Below are 25,886 nucleotides of genomic sequence, written 5' to 3'. Positions count from 1 at the left end.
CAGGAACTCTGGAAGAACTCTTGAAGATGAAAACTCTTTAGCAGAGAGAACAGCAGGCTCAATCATTCAGACGGATCTGAAGCGAAGAAGCTGTCTGACTGGCGCATGACGTCGCTATTTATACCCGTATGTACGGGGCGTGGCGCGTCATGCAAATGCCACTCGCCAATTTTCATTGGCCTTTTTTATAAGGCTCAGAGATGATTGGATTCTAAGCGAATTCCCATGTAACGTCGAAGTGATTCGACTGAAGGGGAACTCCAGCTTCAATGAAAAAAGACTTACTAAAGCGCGTCTCACAACAAATCTAGTAATTATCTGCCACAAAAAATAAAGCATAACTAGTGGCCACTGCATTCCCAAATGTGCGCTAAACTCACAGCACATGCAATAAACAAGTTCACTGCATTCACTGTGAACCGAGCCGTTCTGACGTGCGGAAAACACTGGATCACGAACTGAACGAAGTGCAAGCTTCGCTTTGAAACTGGAAGCGACTTGATGAAGTGATTAACCCATATTTTGTTTTTAGTTTTAGTTTGTTTGACGAATACTGTGACAAAGCATAATGGCTCAAAACACAACTTTGAAGACCTTTTATGATAGAATAAGACAATAAAATATATTTGAACAAATACACTTTATGCCTGGAAGACCTATTGTTTCATATCGTATGTGATCATGATAATATCGAGAAAGTTTTGCTATCGCAATACCACAATATTGATTATACCGTTACAGTATTGATAATAGTAAAAAATGTTTTTTGAGCACTAAATCAGCATATTTTTGTGAATGATTTCTTTCTGATGGATCATGAAGACTGTTCTAATGACTGCTGAAAATAATATTATTTCACAATATTAGTGTTTTTACCTATTATTTTAACCAAATAAATATAACCTTAGTCAACTAATAAAATCCTATTAACCTCAAACTTTTTAACAGTAGTGTATTTCTGAATGGAACAGGATATTCATCATCAAGAGCAGAACTTAACAATAAAGTGAGCATTACAAACCTGATGAATGAAATTGATGGATGAGCCAAGCCAAAAGTTATATATGTGACCCTGGACCACAAAACCAGTCATAAGGGTCAGTTTTTTTGAAATTGAGATTACTACATAAATAAATAAGCTTTCCATCGATGTATGGTTTGTTATGTTAGGGCAATATTTGAGTGAGATACAACTATTTGAAAATCTGGAATATCAGGGTGCAAAAAATCGAAATATTGATAAAATCGCCTTTAAAGTTGTCCAAATGAAGTTCTTAGCAATGCATATTACTAATCAAAAATTAAGTTTTGATATGTTTATGGTAGGAAATTTACTAAATATCTTCATGGAACATGACCTTTACTTAATATCCCAATGATTTTTGGCATAAAATAAAAATTGACAATATTGAAACATACAGTGTATTTTTGGCTATTGCTACAAATATACCCGTGCTACTTAAAACTTGTTTTGTGGTCCAGGGTTACATATTGCAAAAACTATGACTAATAGCTATTTGGCTATTAGTAACAGACAAAGGCACATATATTTTTGGAATAATGTACACAATGCAAACTGTAACATAAAACCGAGTTCAAAACCCATTTGACTCCTGTAATACAATGCATTTCTGAATGAAAAATAACATTCAATTTAAAAAAAAAGAAAAAAGGTAGGACTGCATTTTTATCCACTTGGAACTGATTGGCCATTAAATTGGGTGTTGCATACCAGAATTCATTCATTCATTATTCATAAAGAATAGTGATGGATGCTTGATGGGAAGGGATTTGAAAATAAGTTGGATTAAAAATGAATCAGACATTTGAGAACAGCGGCAAGTTAATATGTTTTGATGAAATATTACAAAGGCAAAAGTTTTCTTTGGAATAATGTGCTATAATGAATTGTACACAATAAGACCAACATGTTTTAAGAAAGTAAATCGCATAGGAAGAGGACAAAAACAAAACATTTTCATAATTAGGTCCTGCAGTCAGTTGCAATAAACTCCGTAGGTTCAATAAAAATGTTTAAAAAAGTTAATCAAATTTCTTAAAATCTATTTAGTAAAATGTAAGAGTGATTTGGAGAAGTGCACAAGAATCTGTATTCTTTTTCCCCCTCCATTTTCGCACATTTGCACACACACACACACACACACACACACACACACACACACACACACATCTCAAGTCAAATAGGGCTGCATAGTTAGGACAGATCCGTGAGTATAAATATCTCACAGTGGCGATTGTGTGGGCAGGAAGCGACATCACGAGCATTTCCAAACGCACACGGCCAGACTTCCCCCAAAGAACATGTAGAGCAGGTTCCTGACTTCATGGCTCACCTCGAACCCAAACCCCTCACCGATCACCACATGCCACGAACTGCCAAACTTCTTATCCATGGACTCCTTGATCATCTTGGCAGCACTCTGAAAATAGAGTGAACCAGCGAGAAGGAGAACGAGATGAAAGCATGTAGGCTACTAGGGCAGTCCAGATGGCCAGACTGTGAGCGTGTGAAGCGGCCTGACTCAGTACTAGACGGAAACACAGAGCCCACCCCCACCTGTGTGACCTGGGGAGCACATACATCTGAAAGCCTACGCTTCGTAGCACAAGCACACGCTCACATGCACACTCAAACCTGACTAACCTCATTGTTGGAGGCAAATTTCTCGCAGGCTGTGACACAAAGCTCCATAGTCTCCACACGCATCTCCTCTGGCATATCTGTGTGCTGTAGATAAAACCAACAAAACACAGTCTAGTCAAGCTCTTACAGGTGTAATAAGCTCATTTTTGAGGTCACTGCATTACATTCAAATATATGGCATTAGCATCGATACACTCAGGCAAAACTTTTTGCACAGTAAGATTTTTAATGTTTTTTTGAAAGAAGTCTCTTCTGCTCACCAAGCCTGCATATATTTGACCTAAAATACAGCAAAACAGTAACATTTTAATTTTTTTTTACTATTTAAAATAACTGTATTATATTTTAAAATGTAATTTATTCCTGTGATTTAAACGCTGAATTTTTAGCATCATTACTCCAGTCACATGATCCTTCAGAAATCTTTTTAATATTCTGATTTGCTGCTCACAAAACATTTATAATTATTATTATGTTGAAAACAGCTGAGCAGAATATTTTTAGTTTTTTTTTTTTGTTCAGAAGAACAGCATTTATCTGAAATAGTAATTTTTTGTAACATTACAAATGTCTTTATCATCACTTCTGATCAATTTAAAGCAGCCTTGCTAAACAAAAGCATTATTGTCTATCATTACGTTCCCAAAGTTGTTTTAAAGTAGTACAAATATTTGACCATGGTACTGTTTTTGCTGTACTTCAGATCAAAAAAAATGCAGGCTTGGTGAGCAGAGGAGTCTTCTTTAAAAAAAATATTAAAAATCATACTGTTCAAAAACTTTTGACTGGTATATGAAGTATAAAACACTGCCATTCAAATGTTTGTGGCCAGTAACATTTTGACTTTTTTATTCATTAAGGATACAATAAATTGAACAAAAGAGACAAAGACTTTTACACTGTTACAAAGAAATTTAATGTTAAAAAAATGTATACAGATTTACTAAAATGAGGGAACTAATTAACAAGTTGTGGGAACTTATTCTTAATGTGTGGACACGACTGAACTAACGAGGGAATGATTTAATAAAACGCTAAATTAAACAAATTATGGATAAATACATTTTTGTCCGTAAATTATGTGCAGGACTCATATTGCTTTTTTAATTTTTAAGAATAAGAATCCTAAAATAGATGTATCACTGTTTACACAAAAAATATTAGGCAGCCCAACTGTTTTTAAGACAATAATAATAATATTATTAAGACAATAATAATAAATGTTTCTTGAACAGCAAATCAGAATATTAGAATGATTTCTGAAGGATCATGTGACACTGAAGCCTGGAGTAATGATACTGAAAATTCAGCTTTTTAATCACAGGAATAAATTATGTTTAAAAAAATATTCAAATAGAAAACAGTTATTTTAAACTGTAATAATATTTCACAATTTTTGATCAAACAAATGCAGCCTTGTTGAGCATAAGAGACCCAAACCTTGAACAGTAGTGTATAGAAGGTATTGTAAATTATTATAAATTAAAATAACATGCACTACTACCAGTCAAAAGTTTTTGAACAGTAAGATTTGTTTTTTAAAAGACATCACTTCTGCTCACCAAGCCTGAATTTATTTGATCCAAAGTACAGCAAAAACAGTAAAATTCTGAAATATTTTTACTAATATTTTTCTAGTTGAATACATTTTGAAATGTAATTTTTTTTGTGATTTCGAAGCTGAATTTTAAGCATCATTACTCCAGTCACATGATCCTTCAGAAATCATTTTAATATGCTGATCTGCTGTTCAAAAAATGTATTATTCATTTATTATTATTAATATGTTGACAAACAGCCGAGTAGAATTTGTTCAGGTTTTTCGGGTTCTTTGATTAACAGAACAGCATTTGTCTGAAATAGAAATATTTTGTAACATTATAAATGTCTTTATCACTTTTTGATCACTTTTGATCAATTTAAAGCATCCTTGCTAAATAAAAGTATTCATTTCTGATCTTTAGATATTTCTATTCAAATTAAAGAATCCTAAAAATGTACTCAGCTGTTTTAAATATTGATAAGCAGAAAAGCAGCATATTAGAATGATTTCTGAAGGATCATGTGACACTAAAGACTGGAGTAATGATGCTGAAAATTTAGCTTTCACCACAGGAATACATTACATTTTAAAAAATATTTAAATAGAAAACAGTTATTTTAAATTGTAAAAAAAAAAAATTCCCAATTTTACCGCTTTTGTTGTAATTTGGATCAAATCAATGCAGCCTTGGTGAGCAGAAGAGACTTCTTTAAAAAACATGAAATATCTTACTGTCCAAAAACGTTTGACTGGTAGTGTATATGTATTAAACATATTAAATACATAAACTTTGTTGAGTTGACCAAAGCCGTGCAAACTATTAAAACAGTAAAAAGTCGATCAACCATGCTATATAAAGAAGAGAAAAAAACATAAATAGACATTTAAAATCTCATGATTTGATAAAGATGGAAAAGGGACCCATTTGAGAGATCTAAAACAGACAAACAGACACATCCATAACTGGTTATTTCTATCTAGGTCACAGCATCAGTATTCGAGCTGCACCCACCCTGATGAGCGGAAAGCTTTGCAGTCTTTTGTAGTCGGCATCCTCTTTTTTACCATCACCGGTTTCTGCCATCCTTTTCTTCACTAAAAAGAGAGAGAGACAGACAGATTAGACATGTCTGATGAAAAGGAAAATCAGAACATTAGGTCAAACTTCTCACCCACAAAATATGTTATCCAGCGCAGTGGATAACATATCTCAAATTTTCAGTATTTGTACAAAGAATGAAGAACACATTTGTTTATAGATAATCAAAGGTAAATGTGGGTGACTGTCCTCATGAAATATATAAAAATGCCAAAATGAACACAAAGGAAAAGAGTAGTCTTGCAATGAATTTACACATTATATTTCCGTGATTCTTGATAATGATTCTTGAAAATCGGAACCTCAACAAGAAGCAAATACAAAACTTTAAAGCTTTAAAACTATGTTGGGAAAGTGGAAGAGTTTAATAACTATACTAAAATGATTTCTAAAGGATCACGTGACACTGAAGACTGGAGTAATGATGCTGAAACTTTAGCTTTCATCACAGGAATAAATTACATTTTAAAACATGCTAAAATAGAAAAGAGTTATTTTATAAATCGTAATAATATTTAACAACATTACTGCATTTATGATTAAATTATTAAAATTAAAAATTATTATTTAATTTCAATAAGTTATGATACATATAAACCTGCGCGAATCCGTTTTTATAATAGGTAAGTTACTAAGATAATAAAAGATCTTAGTATCTTTTATAATGTCTGAACCAGAAAGTTGGAATGACATGCTACACTTAATCGAAAAAGATATTTTTTTCTAATTTCTAACTTTAAACATGTAAACATTACATTTGCAATATTTGTATTAAAAAATGTGCGAATCTTGATGTTAAAGCCTGTCATTAACGTTACATTGTGTCAATAACTGTAAAAGCATTTATTAAACACAGCCAGATTTATATAAAATAAACCCTGTTGTTCAAAATAAATCTGTAGCACATCGTTATCTAAAAGGAATTGATAAACCGATCAATTAAAGTGAAGATAAACAAACGTGTCGAGTAAGCGTTTGTTTTTAGCATCACTGGGCTAACGTTAGCTTGCTAGCTCGACTCCCATTAAGCCTGGACTTAAAACGCTAGGACTGATAAACAGCTGAAAGCAACGGAGAAACATAAACATGTAAATCATTTAAAGCTCGTAATATTTCACATCCACATAGGCTAATTACCTACCGCTCTGTACTGCTGTACACAGACACGCTCCTCTACTAGTGTTGTCATGGAGACACACCGGCCTTGGCAACCTCCGACCCACGTGACCTGTTTATTTCCGCCTCCGTCCACTTTGATACAATGCCATGATTTTGACTTATCACGTTTCTTCTTTTTTTTCTTCTTCTCCAAGGCATTTCTAAATACCATGATATATCATATTACTTTTTGTCAGTGAAAAGCCTGAAAGTGTGTTTTTGTGTTAAAATAAGGTCAGTCGTTTGGTGTGACATACAAATCTGCCAGTAAGCCTTTGTTTTTAGATTATAATGGCATTAAAGCCTTTCATTTTCCTTCCTGGATGGTCAGAGAAAGAGGGTCGGAAAGGTAATCCCAGTGGGAATTATGACATTTTGGAGATTAAGGAAACTACCAGGAAATGTGGGCCATCCACATTAGCGTCTCATCCCGGGGCAAGGCATCTAAAAAGCTGACAGCTTATTTAACACATTCTAGAATATTAATTCAACCAAAATTCTTGTTGAAAATGGCGTTACAATTATTATTATTATTATTATTATTATTATTATTATTTTTGGTCCACGTGCAGATGTTATTGAGCGGGCTGCCATCAGCGCCCACACCACCAACACAGATAACAGTCTTTCATAACAGAGACTAGAGGTTAAAAGACCTCCCACACATCTTTCCCAAGCATCATTCACTTCTCCACAGGGGGATGATGGTTTGTCTGTTCTTTGTCAGTTTTTAGAGCTTTTTCTGCACCTTCAAATACTTTCATGGCACCTATAAAGCTGTATAAACTTCAAAGTAGCAAACAGAGCTGGAGTTTCTCAGCTGAACATCTGAATTTTCAGATAAGGAAAAGGCATCTTAAAGGAATAGCTCACCCCAAAATGAAAATTCTGTCATTAATTAGTCACCCTTTTGTCTTTACAAATTAATAAGACCTTTGTTTATCTTCGGAACACAAATTAAGATATTTTAGATGAAATTCGAAAGCTTTCTGACCCTGCATAGACCGCAAGGGTCCTACTACTCAAGGCACAGGAACATAGTAAGGTAAGGACATTGTTAAAAAAAAAAAAAAAGTCCATGTGACATCAGTGGATCAACCGTAATGTTATGAAGCACAAAATGTATGAATAAAAAAATAATGACTTTATTCAACAATTCTTCTCCTCTATCACCTCTACGTTAAAGGTCCACCGAAGTGCCTTGAAACACGCAGCGTTATTCTATGTGGTGACGTGCTTTTAACTGAAACAAAAACATATCACTAAGCCCCGCCCACTTATTTTGAAGAGCCAATAGCGTTCCATTAATATCTGCTCGGGCCAGAGCCGTGAGCTCGGTAAAGCCGCATTTGTAAGCTTATGACAGCAGTCTAATAAATTACCCCATAGATTCAATATGAAACTCTTGCTAAAACAAAATAGTGATCTCTGTGTTATTGTGTCTCTGTGTAGGGGGCGGGACGCTACGGACTCTAGAAAGCATTTGATTGGTCAGAACGTTTGATGAGAAACTGAAGTGCACGGTGATATCATCAAAATCGTTGATATTGGCGGAAGTGACGAGACTGTAAGTTTTGAATGCCCATATCTTGTAAAAGCGAATTTTGTCATTGTTTTGAAGCACACTAGCTTATAGATAATCTTATGGCTAATATATTCATACTAAAAGCCCAAAAAACTTTAATTTTGATTTCAGGAGGACTTTAACAGCACCAAATGCATGCGTCATGATACTCTCCGCAATGGCGCTATGGTGACTGGAAGGAGAGGAATTGCTAAATAAAGTTGTTATTTTTGTTTTCTTTGCAAACTAATGTATTCTCGTAGCTTTGTAAAATTACGGTTGAACCACTGATCACATGGACTATTTTAATGATGTCCTTACTACCTTTCTGAGCCTTGAAAGTGTCAGTTGTGTTGTTGTCTATGCAGGGTAAGAAAGCTCAAAAATATCTTTATTTGTGTTCCAAAGATGACTGAAAGTCGTACGGGTTTGGACTGACATGAGGGTGAATAATTAATGACAGAATCTTCATTTTGGGGTGAACTATCCCTTTAACTGATCTCTATTAGAGGGGTTTTTCAAAAATAAACATTACATCATTATTTACTTACCTGTTGAGCATAAAATAGGATATATTAAATAATATTTTGAAAACCAAACACTCCACTATAGTATGGAAGAAAAATTACTAGTCAATGAGAAGCATCAAAATGTATGTGTTCAGCAAAGAAAAGGTAGTTTATTTGGAAGACCGTGAGGGTGAGTAAATGATGACAGAATTTTCATTTTAAGTAAACTATCACTTTAACTATCCTAGTAAAAAAAAGTAATAGATTTATAATGCACCTATTTTATACTAAGTATAGTCTGTTAGCATATTTTCTGATATATCGCTTGAGACTTACTGATAAAAAAAAAGTTATAAAAAAAAGTTGTAATTAAACTTTATTTGAAGTATTACTTGTGCACAATGCACATTTCTTAATGTCAAGCCTAAATTTTATTTTGATGTCACTATTGATGAGGATTGTATGATCTTTAAATAATATCAGTCTTTAAATGCAAAATATTTAAAGTGTACCTTAAGTATACTTGCAATAGTTCCACTTTAACACAATCAAATATACTTTAGTTGGACTTCAGCGTTATTTCCGCACAATTAAAGTGCATAGCAAGTGCTTACCCCCAGGCCATCCAAGATGTAGGTGACTTTGTTTCTTCAGTAGAACACAAACGAAGATTTTTAACTCAAAGTGTTGCAGTCTGTCAGTCATATAATGACAGTCAATGGGACCCACGGCTTTGAGAGTCAAAAACACACACAGACAAAACCAAATTAAACCCTGCAGCTTGTGACGATACATTGAGGTCTTAACACACAAAACAATTGGTCTGTGTTCAGAGGTAATTTTTTTTACCTCTGATCCACCGCAATTCCAACTGTCCCGAGCGCATCAACGTGCTCTGGCATATGCATGTGCAGAAACGATTTGTTGTGCGTATACGCAGGGGCGTCGTAGTTGGGGGGAAAGGGGGACTAAATTACCAGGGCCCCAAGTGTGGGGAGGGCCCCCGAGGATCAACCCCCCCCCCCGGAACGTAGTACAGCGGGGGCCCCTTAGCTGAGTCAGTGCACAGGGCCCAGAACGACGCATCGACGCCCCTGCGTATACGTCACTCTACAGATCGCTTCTGTGAATTTGTGCATTAAGACCTCAATGTATTGTCACGAGCCGCAGGGTTTAATTTGTTTTGTCTGTGTATGTTTTTTGACTCTCAAAGCTGTTGACTGCCATTATGTGACTGACAGACTGCAACAGTTTGAGTTAAAAAAAAATCTTTGTTTCTCTTGTACTAAAGAAACAAAGTCAACTACATCTTGGATTCTCTGGGGGTAAGCAGATAAATATCAAATTTTCATTTTTGGGTGAACTATCCCTTTAAGTACAAAAATAGTTGTCCCAATTTAGCAGACTTCAAATATACCAGTTTAGTACACTGAAAGTACAATTGCGGGATATTTTTATCAAGTAGATAATATGTAAATGTATTTGTAGTATACTTAGCACGAAATAAATGTATTTTAAATTCAATTTAGTATATTTATTTTTCTTTGTAAATGAGGATTTCACAAAGAAACACAACTCAAACTTTGTTTGTCCTGTCTTAGAAGAACAAAGCAACTATTCGGAGAATAGGGGGAAAAAGCACAGGAAAAAATAAATGCTTGAGGAGCAATTAGATGAATAGAAAACGTCTAGACCTCCTTTCAAAAACACATCCAGGCTTATTGATCTGTGCTTCTTGGGTACAGGGTTTAGTTAAATCGTGCTGGGATTCTTTTAGACTCTGAGACAGCAAAAATAAAAGCAGACAGAGACAGATGTACGTGTACTCAGAGAGCTGGGTCAGTTGAATTTGTTGGCTGGGGCACAGATGATGGAAGATCTACTACTCCCTGTCTAATCCACTCATACAATAAATACACTGCAAGAGACAAAACATACTGATACAGACAGAGAGGATTCAGAATGGTTAAATATCACAAAGACAGGTGGGCGATACTAAATTAGGACATACTCGTAGACGAACCTTTTTTCTGGTCCAAGGCCAATGACCAAGCTTTCATAATCAAACATATTTTACAAATTTTCTCCAGAATCAAATTACATCTTAAGGGGAGACACTGCAGGCAAAAACACAGTTTTTTCATGCACCTATCAAGTTTGAGATTTTGGGCTTTTTGGTTTTTCATAAATTGTTTTTTCAGACTAGTGGAAAGAAAACATCCAAAAAAACACTGTTAAATGTTTCTTTTATAGCACTTTCAATTACAATGCATAGTTTTGAAGGCCGTTTTCTCAAAATGAGTTTTTTCTCCTATACTGAGCCATAAACCTCCACTTCAGTAACACTTACACACACCAAACTTTGCATTTGTTATTCCTGTCGATATCCTGAAGGTTTTTACAGAGGGATTTGTTTATATATAATTTGCTTGATTTTATACAACATTTTATTCCCCCAGAAATGGTAATACATATATATATATATATATATATATATATATATATATAGTTTCCTGTCTGTTCTAAGTTTTTTCTGAATTATGGATTGACAAAATGAGATACCCCAAATTCCCTCTGTAAAAACATTTGACTCTAATATGTCAAAAAAATGAAACCATAATTTTGAAACTGACTTCATCCAGTGTTTAGATTTTTGCACTAGAAACGTATTCAAATTAGCTCATATTTAATTAAACAATGCCATATTTAAACATAACATTTTACAAAATTTCTAATACAATAAAATGTTTGCAAATATCAAAGTAATCAATCGACTGGGTAAGTACGGTATTAACTATTAGTTTTTTTTACCCTATTCACCTGCAGTGTCTCGCCTTAAATAAATAAAGACATGCGCACAATATTGTGTTCTTGCCTGAAATCTGTTACCTACCTAATGCATTTATGCAATTACCTTTAGATGTACAAGGATAAAAGGAAATAATAAACAGAAATAGTGCACAGCCTCTTGAGAGACATTTTATATTCTTTCACATCTTGGATTTTTGTTCATCTTGTGCTCCAGTAAAACACAAATGGAACAAAAACACCTAAAGAGAGAGAGAAATGAAAGAGAGCTCTGGTGTTTGTTGTGCGATATATTTTAATTCTCATTTCATCTTAGATTTGAATACATTTGATCTCTATTTCAATACAGACAAAGACAGACAGAATGCAGGAAATGAACATTACAGGATAGAAGATTTGAAAAAAAAAAAATGCAAATGAGTAAATCCTCAGAGTGTAGAAAAACGTTCAAGCAAAATGAGAGAACTTTATATCCAACTTCAACAAGATATTTCTTCATTCCAAAACAAATATATTCCTGAAAAGGTAACATTTCAATACAACTTTCTGAATACAATTTAAAGCTTGTTCAATGTACATTAAGAGAATCAAACATCACAAAATGACCACTGAATGCAAACAAACAGGCATTGCCACATGCTTGTAAAACAACTATTTGCACCAAAATGAAACCATATCCATAGTAATCTCAGTTCTGTTCATCTGTGTCTATATATATATATATATATATATATATATATATATATATATATATATATATATATATATATATATATATTGATATCTTATGATTGAGCATTTTGGAACAACATTCTTGTGTTTGACAAGGCCACGAAACAGGCTTTTCCAGCCTGCTGCATTTTACATATAAATAACACACTGAGTATAATCCACATAAAGCATTTCATATGTGCGGCGTAATTTACAAAAGCTACAGTCACAGTTATGAAGAGCGATAGATAGACGGTGGAATGTACATATAATGGTGCAAGTATTATTCATTCTTCATACGGAATGTTTGGTGCTTATTTTACAAATATAATTTTTGTGGAGTAGATTTTTGTATAAATCTGTATAGGCTATACATGCTAATTTCTCAGCATGAGAAGATTTGTATGAAGATATTTGCAGATTACGTTTAACACTCAGAAAGCATGTTAGATGCCACATTGTAAAGGGTTTCAAAACCATGGCTTTAGAGGTTAATGTAGTTATACTATGAAATATTGCTGAAGTATTCATCTGGCCAAATGCCTCCTCCGACTGCTCCCTTTTCGCTCTAATTCGATGTGATTCTGATGGTGTTAAAGGGATTTTAATGGAGAAGAATTCAACCGGGACTGGTCTGACCAATAGGATTCAGTCAGCTGGAGTGATCACCATAGAAACAGTGTGATTCAAAAACAGCTAAAAAAAAACTTGAAGAGATCAAACATACAAGAAAAACCTAGTATACAAAAACGGCAGACTAAAAGCAAACAAATTCCCAGCTGTGTGAGTGTGTTTCAATTAAATACACTGTATAAATAACAACAAATCTGAATGAGTATGCAAATATTTGCTTTGAACTTTGAGAAAAAATAAATCCTTTCATCAAGCACAGAGCCTGAAGATCCCACATCAAATGTTTACATCGATATTTGCCACTCTGATGTTCAACAAGGTAGAACTAGTATATAAGATGTAAGTAATGTAAACAGAGAGATGCTCTCCCGCGCAAAACTCGTCCCTGTGATGCAAAAGAGTTGTGGTTTGTTTTCAGGGCATTGCATTCAATTCTGTGATACTGGATATGATTAGATATGATATTCTGAACCCTAGATGTGGTCACATTAAAGAAGTAGTTCACTTCCAGAACAACAATTAACAGACATCTTGTCATCCATCTTTCTTTAGTCGTAAAGAAATTATGTTTTTTTTCAGGAAAAAATTTCAGGATTTCTCTCTATATAATGGACTTCTATGGTGCCCCCGAGTTTCCAAAATGCAGCTTTAAAGGGCTCTAAACGATCCCAGACAAGGAAGAAGGATCTTATCTAGCAAAATGATGTCGAAAAACTTCCATCTCATCTTCTCCTCCAAATTCAAAAGCACCCTACATCGCTGCAGAAGTACCAACCCAGAGTTTACAAAGTAAACATGCAAAGAAGGTCGAACGTCTTTTTACAAAAAAAAATGGTAAAACAGCAATGTAGGACGATTTTGTCCTATTTTGTCAGATTTTGAAGTAGATTTGTTTTTAGAAAATAACTTGTTTCGCTAGATAAGACCCTTTTTCCTCGGCTGGGATCATTTAGAGTCTTTTGAAGCTGCATTTAAACAGCATTTTGGAATTTTAAACTCAGGGGCACCATAGAAGTCCATTATATGGAGAGAAATCCTGAAATGTTTTCCTTAAAAAATAAAAATGAAAATTAAAAACAATTTCTATACGACTGAAGAAAGACAGACATCAATCAAATAAATCCTTTGTCAACAATGTAGCAATGTATGTCTCACACAAAAGTCACTTTGTCCACATGGCGATTCCACATGACCAATTTGTACTCACTGAAAAATCTGTTTGAAAATGTTTTGCCCTGTCATGAAACTTTCTGTTGTGTGGATTCTTCTATTTCACTCAAAGAAATTCTCCAAGTAATGGTAAATGGGTCTGTATCTTAAAGGATTAGTTCACCCAAAAATGAAAAATCTGTCATTTGGCCATCCTTAAAGGAGTAGTTCACTTTCAGAACAAAAATTTACAGATAATGTACTCACCCCCTTGTCATCCAAGATGTTCATGTCTTTCTTTCTTCAGTCGTGAGGAAATTATGTTTTTGAGTAAAACATTTCAGGATTTCTCTCCATATAATGGACTTCTATGGTGCCCCCAAGTTTGAACTTCCAAAATGCAGTTTTAAAGAGCTGTAATGATTACAGCTGAGGAAAGAACGGTTTTATCTAGCAAAACGATGGGTTATTTAAAAAAAAATATATAATAAATACAATTTATATACTTTTTAACCTCATTTTATGTAGCTCGGCAAGATGAGCATTTGAGATTAAAAAGTATATAAATTGTATTTTTTTTTTAAATAACAGATCATTTCGCTAGATAAGACCCTTCTTCATTGGCTGGGATCATTTAGAGCACTTTGAAGCTGCATTTTGAAAGTTCAAACTCGGGGGCACCATTGAAGTTCATTATATGGAGAGAAATCCTAAAATGTTTTCCTCAAAAAACACCATTTCTTTACGATTGAAGAAAGAAAGACATAAACATCTTGGACGAAAAGGGGGTGAGTACATTATCTGTAAATTTTTGTTTTGAAAGTGAACTACTCCTTTAAATTGTTCCACACCAAGCCATGTTCAGACTGTCAGCCCAAATTTTTATGCAAATCAGATTGAAATCCAATCATATTTAGGTAGTCTGAACAACAACGAACTACATAAAATCCGATCTGTGCAAATCTGTTTCAAGATAAATTCATATGTGGTTTGAAATCTTGAAATTTATGGAAATCCACTTCAGTCTGACCGCCACGTAAAACGCAAACACGTCAGACGTTTTTGAGGAAAATATAATAAACGTCTTTGCAGAAAAAGCTTGTGTTGTTGCGAACTGCAAGTCATGCAGGAAAACACAGTATACGGCTAGTATGCGCACCTCTGAGTTTTGAAACCAGCGGAGACAGCAGCACAGAACAGTTGCACATTCCAGCTTTCTTCACACAAATTGGATATGAACAGTTGTGATCTGCTGTGTGGACAGTCAGTTATTCAAATCAGATTCTATCCGGATATAGACAAAATCAGATTTGGGCTGACAGTCTGAACTAGGCTTGAGTTTCTTTCTACCATTCAACAAAATATGATATTCTGAAAAATGTTGGCAAACACACAGTTGAGTATATCCACGAAAGTCCGTGGTTACTTTTAATGGTTTGTTTACCAGCATTCTTAAAATATCTTATTTTGTGTTCAACAGAAAAAAGAAACTCATACAGGTTTGGAACAACTTGAGGGTGAGTAAATGATGACAGAATTTTCATTTTTGAATGAACTATCCTAAGTCTAGAATATTTGTAACCATTTCATCATCTGCCAAGTGAAAATCACAGGTTTGATTGCTTAGAAAAATAAGAGCACACTTCTCCTCAACGAGCCGCTTGATTTGAGGTATTATTCTTGTCTGTAGCACAAATGGTGTGGGACGAGTTACAGTATGCGCTGTTGTTTAATACTTAGCGGTGTTTGAACAAACCCCTAACCCTAACAAAAAACTTTGCCTTAAAGAAATCAACACGGTGTTTTGCTCTCTGATGAATCTTTGCTATCTCTAAACACCCTGTCTTTGACTCTCTGACCCTTAAATGAGCCCTCAGGAGCCCATCACTGTCTGGCGCTGGTGCGATGCTCACAATGATCGGCCGGTAGCTTGGTGACTCCTCCGAAAACCTCCACTTCACGGCTGGTCCACGGGACTAAGTTACCAAGCATCCCTGTGCTGCAGTGGGCAAGAGCATAGAGCTCCGTGTGAGAGAGCGGCCGGTCCCACATATTAAAGTCAGACAGCTCTCCCACCATAGCCCGTGATGCCTCGAAACGAAGACCGCCCATTGAGCTCTGCAGGAGACAGGAAATACAATGTAAAATGTATACAATACAATACAATATATATATATTTGTTTTCAAAATATTTCAGTTTTTCTATTCTACACTGTTTCTGTTTTCTAATTCAAAATTTCACCTAAATAATAAAATTTACTCACCCTCAATCCATCCTAGGTGTATACAACTTTCTTCTTTCAGACAAATACAATTGGATTCTTATTAAAAAAATGTCCTGGCTCTTCCAAGCTTTATAATGGAAGTAAATGAATGTTGAGATTTTGAAGACCAATAAAGTGCATCCATCCATCATAAAAATTACTCCACATGGCTCTGGGTGAATAAGGGTCTTCTAAAGTGAATCAATGCGTTTGTGTAAGAAAAATACACATGTACTTCTAATTCATGGCCGGTGTTTTGTTTTGCATGCGCTGGAATGCCACTCTCTCGTAAATGCGCGTACGAGCTAGAGATTACGGTTTATAAAGTTTAAAATATGGATATTTTTCTTACAAAAATGCAATCAATTAACTTCAGATTACTTTTATTAACTCCGCGGAGCTGTGTGCAGCACTTGTTATGATGGATGAATGCACTTTTTTGGGCTTCAAAATTTCAACACCCATTCACTGCCATTATAAAACTTGGAGGGGCCAGGACTTTTTTTTTTTATTTTTTTTTTAACAACAACTGTATTCGTCTGAAAGAAGAAAGTCATATATACACCTAGGATGGCTTGAGAGTGAGTAAATAATGGGCTCATTTTCATTTTTGGGTGAACTAACCCTTTAAACTTTAAACAACAATAAAACCGTTTCTTAAATAGTGAAACATTTTTCCATATTAAATAAAAAAAATGGTCCCAGAAACAGCTAGTGGTAGTACAATGTAGTATGTACCAGCTCAGGGAATTCCTAGAAAATTTATTTACAAAATGAAACATCATTGGAAACACGGTTTTCCTTATAATTTTGTTTATCATAGCCAGTCCACAGCTTAAAAGCACAACCTCAGACTACAACAGAACAGAACAAAGATTGACTTTAAGCCCTACTAGGTCTAATGAAAGGATAAGTACACTGGAGTTTAACAAGAGAGGGATGAAAAGGGCAGGGAAAGGTAAAGGAAAGGAAGGGATAAACAAAAGGGTGTGTTTCGGATTTGCTTTGTTTTGATGGTGACTTTTACATGCTGTGTGAATACCAAAAGCTGCTCATCTTGACCTACCACCGTCTGGCAACCTGTTACAACGGCCAAAACATGACGTACCTGTTCTTGGCCAAGTATGAGAGTTCCTCCCGGTCGGATGCTGTGACGGGTTGCCAGGTCACTTCCTTCAAGCTTTAGTTTGCCCCCTAAGTAGGCATGCCACGCTCCAGCTCTCCGGTTCCAGCTCACGCACATATGCTGCCATCTGCCCACTGTTAAGTTCAGAGGTAACGGCGCCACCTACAGGATGGAGGATCAAAAAATATTCACATTACAATCCAAAAACTGATCCCGAGATCCATGAGCCTGGGAGATTATCTTACTGTCCACTATTACATCTCTGGAAAACACGAACACACGCAAAACAATTCAATCGCTTTAGCAGACAATAAGAGCAGTCAGAGGTCAAGCTAAGCATCTGTTCACCTCTTACTAAAAACATCTGTTACAAATCCTAATAGAACGTATCCTAACAATTCTCTTTTCTTTTAAGGGCTGTTCACACCATAGACATTAACTATAATGATATCAATTCAGTTTTTTTAATCATTACATTGTTTTTATTTTATAAAGGGGCATCTCATGCAAAACTCGCATGGTGTTTGCAGGTAAATGTGTCAGTGTGTGGACACAACCACCCTACAATAATAAAAAATCCATTCACTCCTTTTTTTTAATCCCTAGAAACCTAAACAGATTTCAGTTATCAATCTCAGTTATCATACTGCTCAAACCCCACCTATAACCACTAACAGACTGTCCTGTATTAGCATATTTCCACCCTCAGCCAGTTGTATGCTGTCCGCCATTTTCTCTGAGGATGCAGTGGATTTGTTTTGTTTTTGATAGTAACGCACCACCAAATACACAAAAAATGGAAGAGAGGGGCGAGGTGAGCAGTCGGTCATTATCATTTAAAGAGATATGCACTGAGCTGTTTTTGACAAGGTAAAAGGGGTGTTGTTTTACACGATCATTGAAGAATTTTAACCAAAGTATGTTGCAGACATTTCATAAAGACCCTAAAGAATCATATCAACTTATATAATCATACTAAAATGGGCATCCACTGTTCCCTTTAAGCAGCGTACAACATAACTGAAGCATTAAACAGTTAATATTAACACTACCATCCGGTGCAACACAGAAACTGCATCTATAGCTCAACCAGTTCAGTTTGACTGCAAAACGACTCCATTCATTTCATTGACTCAACAACAAATGTGACCCTGGACCACAAAACCAGTCTTAAGTCACTGGGGTATATTTGTAGCAATAGCCAAAAATACACTGTATGGGTCAGAATTATTGATTTTTCTTTTATGTCAAAAATCATTAGGAAATTAAGTAAAGATCATGTTCCATGAAGATTTTTTTGTAAAATTCCTACTGTAAACCTATCAAAATAATTTTTGATTAGTAATATGCATTGCTAAGAACTTAATTTGGACAACTTTAAAGGTGTTTTTCTCAGTATTTTGATTTTTTGCACCTTTAGATTTCAGATTTTCAAATCGATGTATCTCGGCCAAATATTGTCCTATCCTAACAAACCATACATCAATAAAAAGCTTATTTATTGAGCTTTCATATGATGTATATATCTCAGTTTTGTAAAATTTAACCTTATGACTGGTTTTGTGGTCCAGGGTCACAAATAGCACAAACAATACAGTCCGAACCTTGGGTGAATGCCTCTTAAGAGCCAGCTCTTTTTAGTGTATCAAAAACAAACAGCACAAACAGTGTAGTCCAACTCTCGGATGAATGGTCTACAAGCCAGTTCTTGTAAATGTATCTAAAACAACAGCACAACCAGTGTATTCTGACTCTTTAACAAATGGCTTTTATGAGCTGGTCCTTTTGAACAGTTCCTGAACAGTTAAACTGCCCGCTGTTGTTTAGAAAAAACCTTTAGGTGCCACAAATTCTTTGTTTTTTGTTTTTTTGTTTGTTTTTTAGCATTTTTGTGTATTTGAACCCTTTCCAACAATGACTGTATGATTTTGAGATCCATTTTTTCACACTGAGGACACCTGAGGGAGTATGCAACTATTACAAAAGGTTCCAAGGCTCACTGATGCTTCAGAAAGAAAAACAATGCATCGAAAACCAGGGGTGTAAACTTTTGAACGGAATAAAGATATGTAAATTTTTCTTGTTTTGCCTAAATATATATATATATATTTTTTTTTTCCCATTTAGTACAGCAGTTCAGAAGCTACAGAAGATGCTTACATATTTCCCAGAAGACAAAATAAGTGATATTTAACCTGATCTTCAAATTCAAAAGTTTTCAAGTATCAGTGAGCATTTGAATAGTTGCATATGAGTCCCTCAGTTGTCCTCAGTGTGAAAAGATGGATCTCAAAATCATAGTCATTGTTGGACAGGACTCAAATACACAAAAATGCTGAAAAACCAAAGAATTTGTGTGACCTGAAGGATTTTTCTGAAGAACAGCAGGCAGTTTAACTGTTCAGGACAAACAAGGGACTCTATCACTAAACAAAACAAAAAACACAGTTTCATTCAGGTAACAACACAGTATTAAGAATCAAGTGTATGTAAACTTTTGAACAAGGTCATTTGTATAAATTCAACTATTATTTTCTCTTGTGGACTATATGTAAACATCTTTTATAGGAAAAATCTTATTCAGGTCAGTACTAAATAAAAAACAACATGCATTTTGTATAATCCCTCTGTAAAATAAATAACATTTTGTAGATTCTGCATGGTGTATTAAAACTTTTGACTTCAACTCTAAGTTAAATTACTAAGAAGAACTAGAATCATTCATTCCTTCACAACTCCCTGTCTGTCAAAGTTGATTCTGTGATGCTGTACCTCATTATTAATGATGAGCTCAATGGGCCCATGAACCAACTGCTGAAGCACAAATTCGTGGCTTTGGCTAGAAACAGCATAAGAAACTACTGTTCCCAAGATGCTCTTTGCAGGTTTGATCCACATGCAGGCAGTCAGAGTGTGGAGGGCTGGGATTTCCTGCTTTATGATAGCATACATTGAAGTGCTGCGTACAGGGAACGAGAGCCTGTAACCCTCTGGGAACTTGTTCTCGGAGACACCTGTGAGAATAATGTAAGAAACAGGAAGACAGAGAAACACAGAGAGAATGAATGACAAAAAATGGATTAATTAAACCTAAGCACATAGAAGACAACACTGGATAATGCTCTAAAAGCATGTTCCAGGTTCAATACAAGTTAAGCTCTATCGACAGCATCTCTAAACAGCTGTCGGTTACAACAGAATTCATTCTGACTTATTGTAAAACCAAACAAAAATGTGCCTAAAGTATTACACTTAAAATGGAAATCTATTTTAGCCATAGGATTTACTTTGATAATTAGGGGTTCAAGTGCATAGCGCTGAAACTATTGTAACTGATAGAATGGTCACGGATCAGCGATCTCCACGTAGCCTAAAACTGATCATGCAGACCAAACCGTAAGTCATAGAGACTTGAAACTTGGAGGTATGGTAGTACTCACACCTCTGACAATGTCACCAAGGTTCACCCCAATCGGCCTGACAGGGACGCTACAGCAATCAAAAGTACGAAATCGCTCATAACTCCTAAAACTGTCAGTCGCAGGCTTAAGTGTCTTATGTTTTTGAAATCCTTGGCTCATGCCGGACAAAAAGCAAACCTCAGATTTGACCGTGAGCCTGGCAAAACCACCGAGTGGTCAAGCTCCGCAATTTTTTTCCTGCAACCTCAGATTGAGTTCTTATGTAAGTGTCCTGAGTTTGGCAAAGATATCTCATTTCGTTCAGGACAGGCATTACAGGCATTTTACTAAAAGTGGCCCTGCCCCTTTTGAACGTTTTGGCATCCCTTTGCGAACTAGTCCTAGGTTTTTCGCGTGATCAGTACCAAACCAATCGGATGCCAAAACGTTCAAAAGGGGCAGAGCCACTTTTAGTAAAATGCCTATAACTCTTGTTCTGAATGGAATGAGATGTCTTCGTCAAACTCAGGAGACTTGTGTAAGAGCTCAATCTGAGGTTGCAGGAGAAAAAAAAAATCACGGAGCTTGGCCACTTGGTGAAAAAAAAACATTTGTCCTATCAATGTGAAAATCTCAGTGCACGGTCGTGGCACAAAGTGCCACACGTGTCTACAAGGACATTTGCATATCTAACAAAAAATGGCCGCCATTGGCCGATGAAGTTTGAGCACCTATTAGACATGGTTAATAAAGGCCGATCAGAACGAAACTCGTTAGGCCTGTTTGACTCACAGCCACAAAGGTCTGTGAGAAATTTGAAAGAAATCGGCCTCTGGGGGGCAATATCGCATTTTTCGAGAGCATAAATGATGTGCATTGTGCTGTTTTTCCACACTTAAAAGCTAAATTCTTATCATATGATAGAACTCCCCCTTCCAGACACTTTGCCTCTAGAACCACTGCTGTCAATTAAATCTTTTGTTAAATGATTGAGGAGATGTAAAAAACCTACTTTTGCGAACTAGTCCTAGGTTTTTCGCTCAATCTGGAAAAAAACACTGCATTTACCCTTTGGGAAGCTATAACAGGGTTGTTGAGAAAATGGACCTGTCTGAAAAATCCCATAAAGCCTATAGGAAAACTCAAAACTTCTAAACAAGTTCTAAACAAGCATGCAAAGTTTTAAGGAGATCAGACCGCAGCTGGCGCTATAACAGTCATTAACGTTGCAAAACATAATATTTCTGTGGTAAATTACCTGTATTTGCAAAAAAAAAAAAAAAGGCTTGCTACATAATGTCTTTTTTTATATGTGCTTAAATGCCTTAAAATGTTAAAATGCTTGAACTCCAGTAATGCTTGCAGCTGTATTGTATAACTGAATTCATCAGGTAGACCCACTTTTACAAGAACAATTTAACAACAGCTCAAATAATAAATATTTACAGAACATCAAAAATACTTAACTTGTTTTGAACTCAGAACATTCCTGTAATGAATTATCATAATTTGTTTATATTATACATTCCTTTGTCCACCCACAAAAGGAAAGTTTTCTCATCATTTACATAGTCCCATGTTGTTTCAAAACTGTAAAGAAGATATTCTGGAGAATGCTGGGAATCAAACCAAAATGGAGCCCACTGATTTCCATTGTATAGACAATAAATACAGTACATACAAAAAACACTGCAGCATTTACTTAACACTCAAAATATCTCCTTTATTCCCCAAAGTCATACAGTTTTACAACAAAACCTGAGGATGAGTAAACACTGATAAGGTTTTTTCATTTTTGGTTGAACTACCCCTTTAAGAAGCTCTTGGTAATATATCTCTTTTTAATCAATATAACTTCCGGCAGTAAATTCGACCTCTGCCTCACCTTTCTCCAAGCTGCTTATCCGTTGGTGTACAGTGTCCAGTCCAAAGTCAATATGCTCTTGGTGTTTCTGTGTCTCTTTCCGCAGTGCTTTCCTCTCTTCCTCCAGCAGTTTTATCTTTCTCTTCAGTTCCCCTTCCAGATCCTCCACTCGTCTCTGTGCAGCTGCCATTGGCATACGAGCAGCACCTGCTGCTTTCTGTGAGCTTGTGTCTGTGTGATTGAATGCTGGTGATGCCATTTCAGACTGCAAACAAAACAGTAATCAAATGAAATTTAACTTTAATAGCATGAGAAGTCAATATTTTATGAGTATTGGATGTTCTGGCCCATTGGCATATTTAAGATTTCATGATGCATCATATCAGGCTGGATATTTAAAGGGATAGTTCACCCAAAATGCAAATTCTGTCATCATTTACTCACCCTCAAGTTGTTCCAAGCCTGTCTTAATTATTTCTTCTGCTACAATGTTTTTGAAAAATATAGGCCCAAAGAGTTTCTGGACCCCATTGACATCCATACTATGGAAGTCAGTGGGGACCAGAAATGTTTGGTTTCAAAATATCCTCTTTTGTGTTTAGACGAAGAAAGAAACGCACAGATTTGGAACATTCATGACAGAATTTGCATTTTGAGTGAACTATCCCTTTAATAAGGTGACTAATTACAAATCATCACAATACAGTACTTCTCCAGTTGCATGCAATAACGAATTCTATTCTATTCTGTGGTAAAGTCAAAGTCATCTGTGCCAGCTATAGCTTGCAGAGCTGCCATTCACAGCTGCAGGTTTCCATAATATGCTTTCAGTGGAGTGTGTCATGTTTCTCATCTCTCCCCTGCTGTCAAACATGCTGTAGTTACTGATTGGAGAATACTAAAAATAGGCTATTCTTGGTTTACACTCTGAAATATAATAATAATATAATATAGTATTAACCATTTCATTTTCTTTTGATGCAAAGAACAGGTTATTTACTACTGTTATGCTCTATTTACCTTCTAGTACTACATGCAGATTAATATTAGATTGATAGATTTGGGTTAGATGGAGGTTAATCAGATGCGCTAGAGGTGGTCCTGATGGAGATGTAATTTGTTCCTTCTATCGGCTCATAAACCATAAAAACTGCGCACGCAGCCTATATTTCCATGGAAACCCAATCAGGGACGCGCATCTAGCGCACAGCGATAAATCACTGCACTGGAGCGCGATCGTACGTGAGCTGAAACGCAAACGAACGGCTCACAGGAGAGATGAAGTTTACGAGCACACTGCAGCACAACGTGTTCAAAACAGCAAATATAAGGCTCCTATGATACTAATCGCGTCTATCAACAGGTCAGACAGTAATATATAGCACTTTATAAACAGGTCAATGATGTAGGCTACGCTGCGTAAGTGGATTTTTATTTATTTTTTTAATATCTTAAGGTGCTTAAAACTCAATAACTAATTGTTTTGTTCTTTAAAAAAATAAAATGTAAAAATGTAAGGAATTTTGGTAAAAAAATATTATCTATGTAGGTTAAAACAGTTATATGAAAAAACTTATCCGTCAAATAAAAGACATGACGTAACAAACATGCAGGGAGCCATTTTGCTGTCATGTGACTTATAATTACATTTTTATAAGACAAATTTACATATTTTGACGTTTTCCTAAAAAGCTATGATTAAGGACAAAAAACTGTAAGAAAATATTATTCACAATTTTAAAAACATTTATTGCATGCAAAACAATTCACAAATATGTTACTTTAAATGTTTTTAATTGGGTGTTTTTTTTATTTTTTTAGAAAAGTAGTATATGCTCACTGTTAAAACAAATGTGAAACCAACATGATTGCAAACATTTTTAATAGATTTTATAATCTCAGCCATCCTTATTTATTATCGACCCATAAAACTGTTGATTCTCTCCTGCACATATTTACGAGCACCTTGTTAAAATATCTCATGTATAGGTCTTGCGCCTTCCTTACCTCCAGTTTCTCAATGCGGTCTTTCATTTGAGTTATGGCATGCACCAGCTCCTCCATCGCATGAGTCGACCGCTTCGAGGACCCCGCATCGTCCCGCATCATGAGTTGCTCCTTATTCTCTTTTCGCGCGTCCCCAAGTGCCGCGCTCCGTTCCGGGACCTTTCGTCCCTTTAAGCCACTCTCGCATTCCGAAAGCTTTCCCGTTAGCTCCCGTATGGTTCTCTGATCCGTGAGGATCTCATCCTTCTGCTGTAGGACGGTCTGCCGGAGCTCCTCGGCGGTGGTGCGCAGGTACCCCCAGTCCTCTCCCGCGTACAACGACTGGTCGTCCGCTTGTTGCTGAAAGTTTTTCGGGTTGCACTTGCCGGCGGGCACAGGGGTGCAGATGAGTCGTGAGTACGTGACCTGCTGCTCGCTACCTCCGGTTCCTAGTCCCGTTAAACCGTAGAAGGTTGGCGCCTCCGGTCCTCCTCGTTCCCTACTGGAGGCATCAGTACCGTGAAGAGCGTCCAGCGGTCCTGCTCGGGCGACGGACCCGGTGGAAAAAGCTTTCCCGGTTGCGCCCGGAGAGAGTGAATGGTTGTCAGCCAGGGGCTGCGCTGCGGCAGCGGATGCCGGTGGAGATCCGCTGTGAACCGCGGCGATGATGCATATAACCGCTCCGATAAACGCCACCATCCCGGCGGCCAAAATGACAACGATGAACTTCAGGTTGGCGGTTAAAAAATCAGTAATGATAAGAAACAAAAGATAAAGGGGAGATGTAGACCTTAAGAATCAATTAAGTTCATCAATAAAGCCCTCGAAATGAACCGCTTTTCCTCTGTAATGTGCCTTTCCATCCGCAGGACGCGTCTCTCTATATCTCCATCTCGCTATTAACGTGGGGACAACAAGAGGTGGGGGTTTAGCCTACACAACAGGGGTGGGCTGCACTCATGCGAGGGAGGTGGAGACAACACCCGCCTCATGTCAAACCAATGTGAGCTAGACTTCATATAGCCTTGTCTGAAAAAATACCCGGAGTGCTTAGGTAAGCAAGTATGCAGGATACAAGATAGGGGGTCTGCGTCTAACTATATCTCTCATCCATATAACTCTTATCCATACTATAGGAAGACTGGGGGGAAAAAATTGCTTACATGATCTGTTTTTTTTTTTTTTTTTTTTTAGGTTTTAGACTAAAATTCTGTTATCATGCACTCAGCCTACATTCGTACCAAATCTGAGTTTCTTCTGTTAAACACAAAAGAAGATATTTTGAAGAATGTTGATAATCAAACATTTGACTGTAGCCATTGACTTCCATTGTATTTATTTTTTTTTTTCCTATATGGAAGTTAATGGCTACCGTCAGCAGTTTGGTTACCCGCATTCTTTAAAAT

At 36.1% G+C, this 25,886-nt stretch overlaps 2 protein-coding genes across 2 annotated transcripts; both read right to left on the bottom strand.

The window, feature by feature from the left end:
• Positions 1–651: 651 nt before the first annotated feature.
• On the bottom strand, positions 652–5,298 carry dnal4a (dynein, axonemal, light chain 4a). The gene is made up of 3 exons (XM_073833525.1): positions 5,221–5,298; positions 2,666–2,749; positions 652–2,441 (listed from the first exon to the last, which is right to left on the bottom strand). The coding sequence occupies exons 1-3, from the start codon at positions 5,290–5,292 to the stop codon at positions 2,277–2,279; spliced, it is 321 nt and encodes a 106-aa protein (XP_073689626.1). The 5' UTR covers positions 5,293–5,298; the 3' UTR covers positions 652–2,276.
• Positions 5,299–11,635: 6,337 nt separating this feature from the next.
• Positions 11,636–25,397, bottom strand: nptxra (neuronal pentraxin receptor a). Its single transcript, XM_073842486.1, has 5 exons — positions 24,502–25,397; positions 22,516–22,759; positions 20,002–20,243; positions 17,212–17,391; positions 11,636–15,957 (listed from the first exon to the last, which is right to left on the bottom strand). The coding sequence occupies exons 1-5, from the start codon at positions 25,177–25,179 to the stop codon at positions 15,724–15,726; spliced, it is 1,578 nt and encodes a 525-aa protein (XP_073698587.1). The 5' UTR covers positions 25,180–25,397; the 3' UTR covers positions 11,636–15,723.
• Between the last annotated feature and the right edge of the window lie 489 nt (positions 25,398–25,886).

This window comes from Garra rufa, chromosome 1, assembly GCF_049309525.1.
Source record: "Garra rufa chromosome 1, GarRuf1.0, whole genome shotgun sequence".
Lineage (NCBI taxonomy): Eukaryota > Metazoa > Chordata > Actinopteri > Cypriniformes > Cyprinidae > Garra > Garra rufa.
The sequence above is the reverse complement of the archived record's forward strand: the minus strand, read 5'-3'. Positions and strand labels throughout refer to the sequence as shown.

Bases quoted from the DNA above. Each gene is read 5' to 3' on its own strand.
- dnal4a (XM_073833525.1), bottom strand. From the start codon at position 5,292: ATGGCAGAAACCGGTGATGGTAAAAAAGAGGATGCCGACTACAAAAGA. The intron at 2,750-5,220 runs GTGGGTGCAGCT...TTTTATCTACAG, and splicing joins AAAGCTTTCCGCTCATCAGG to CACACAGATATGCCAGAGGA. The intron at 2,442-2,665 runs GTTAGTCAGGTT...CTCTATTTTCAG, and splicing joins AATTTGCCTCCAACAATGAG to AGTGCTGCCAAGATGATCAA.
- nptxra (XM_073842486.1), bottom strand. From the start codon at position 25,179: ATGGTGGCGTTTATCGGAGCGGTTATATGCATCATCGCCGCGGTTCAC. The intron at 20,244-22,515 runs GTGAGGCAGAGG...TTATTCTCACAG, and splicing joins GATAAGCAGCTTGGAGAAAG to GTGTCTCCGAGAACAAGTTC. The intron at 15,958-17,211 runs GTACGTCATGTT...TGTCTCCTGCAG, and splicing joins TCATACTTGGCCAAGAACAG to AGCTCAATGGGCGGTCTTCG.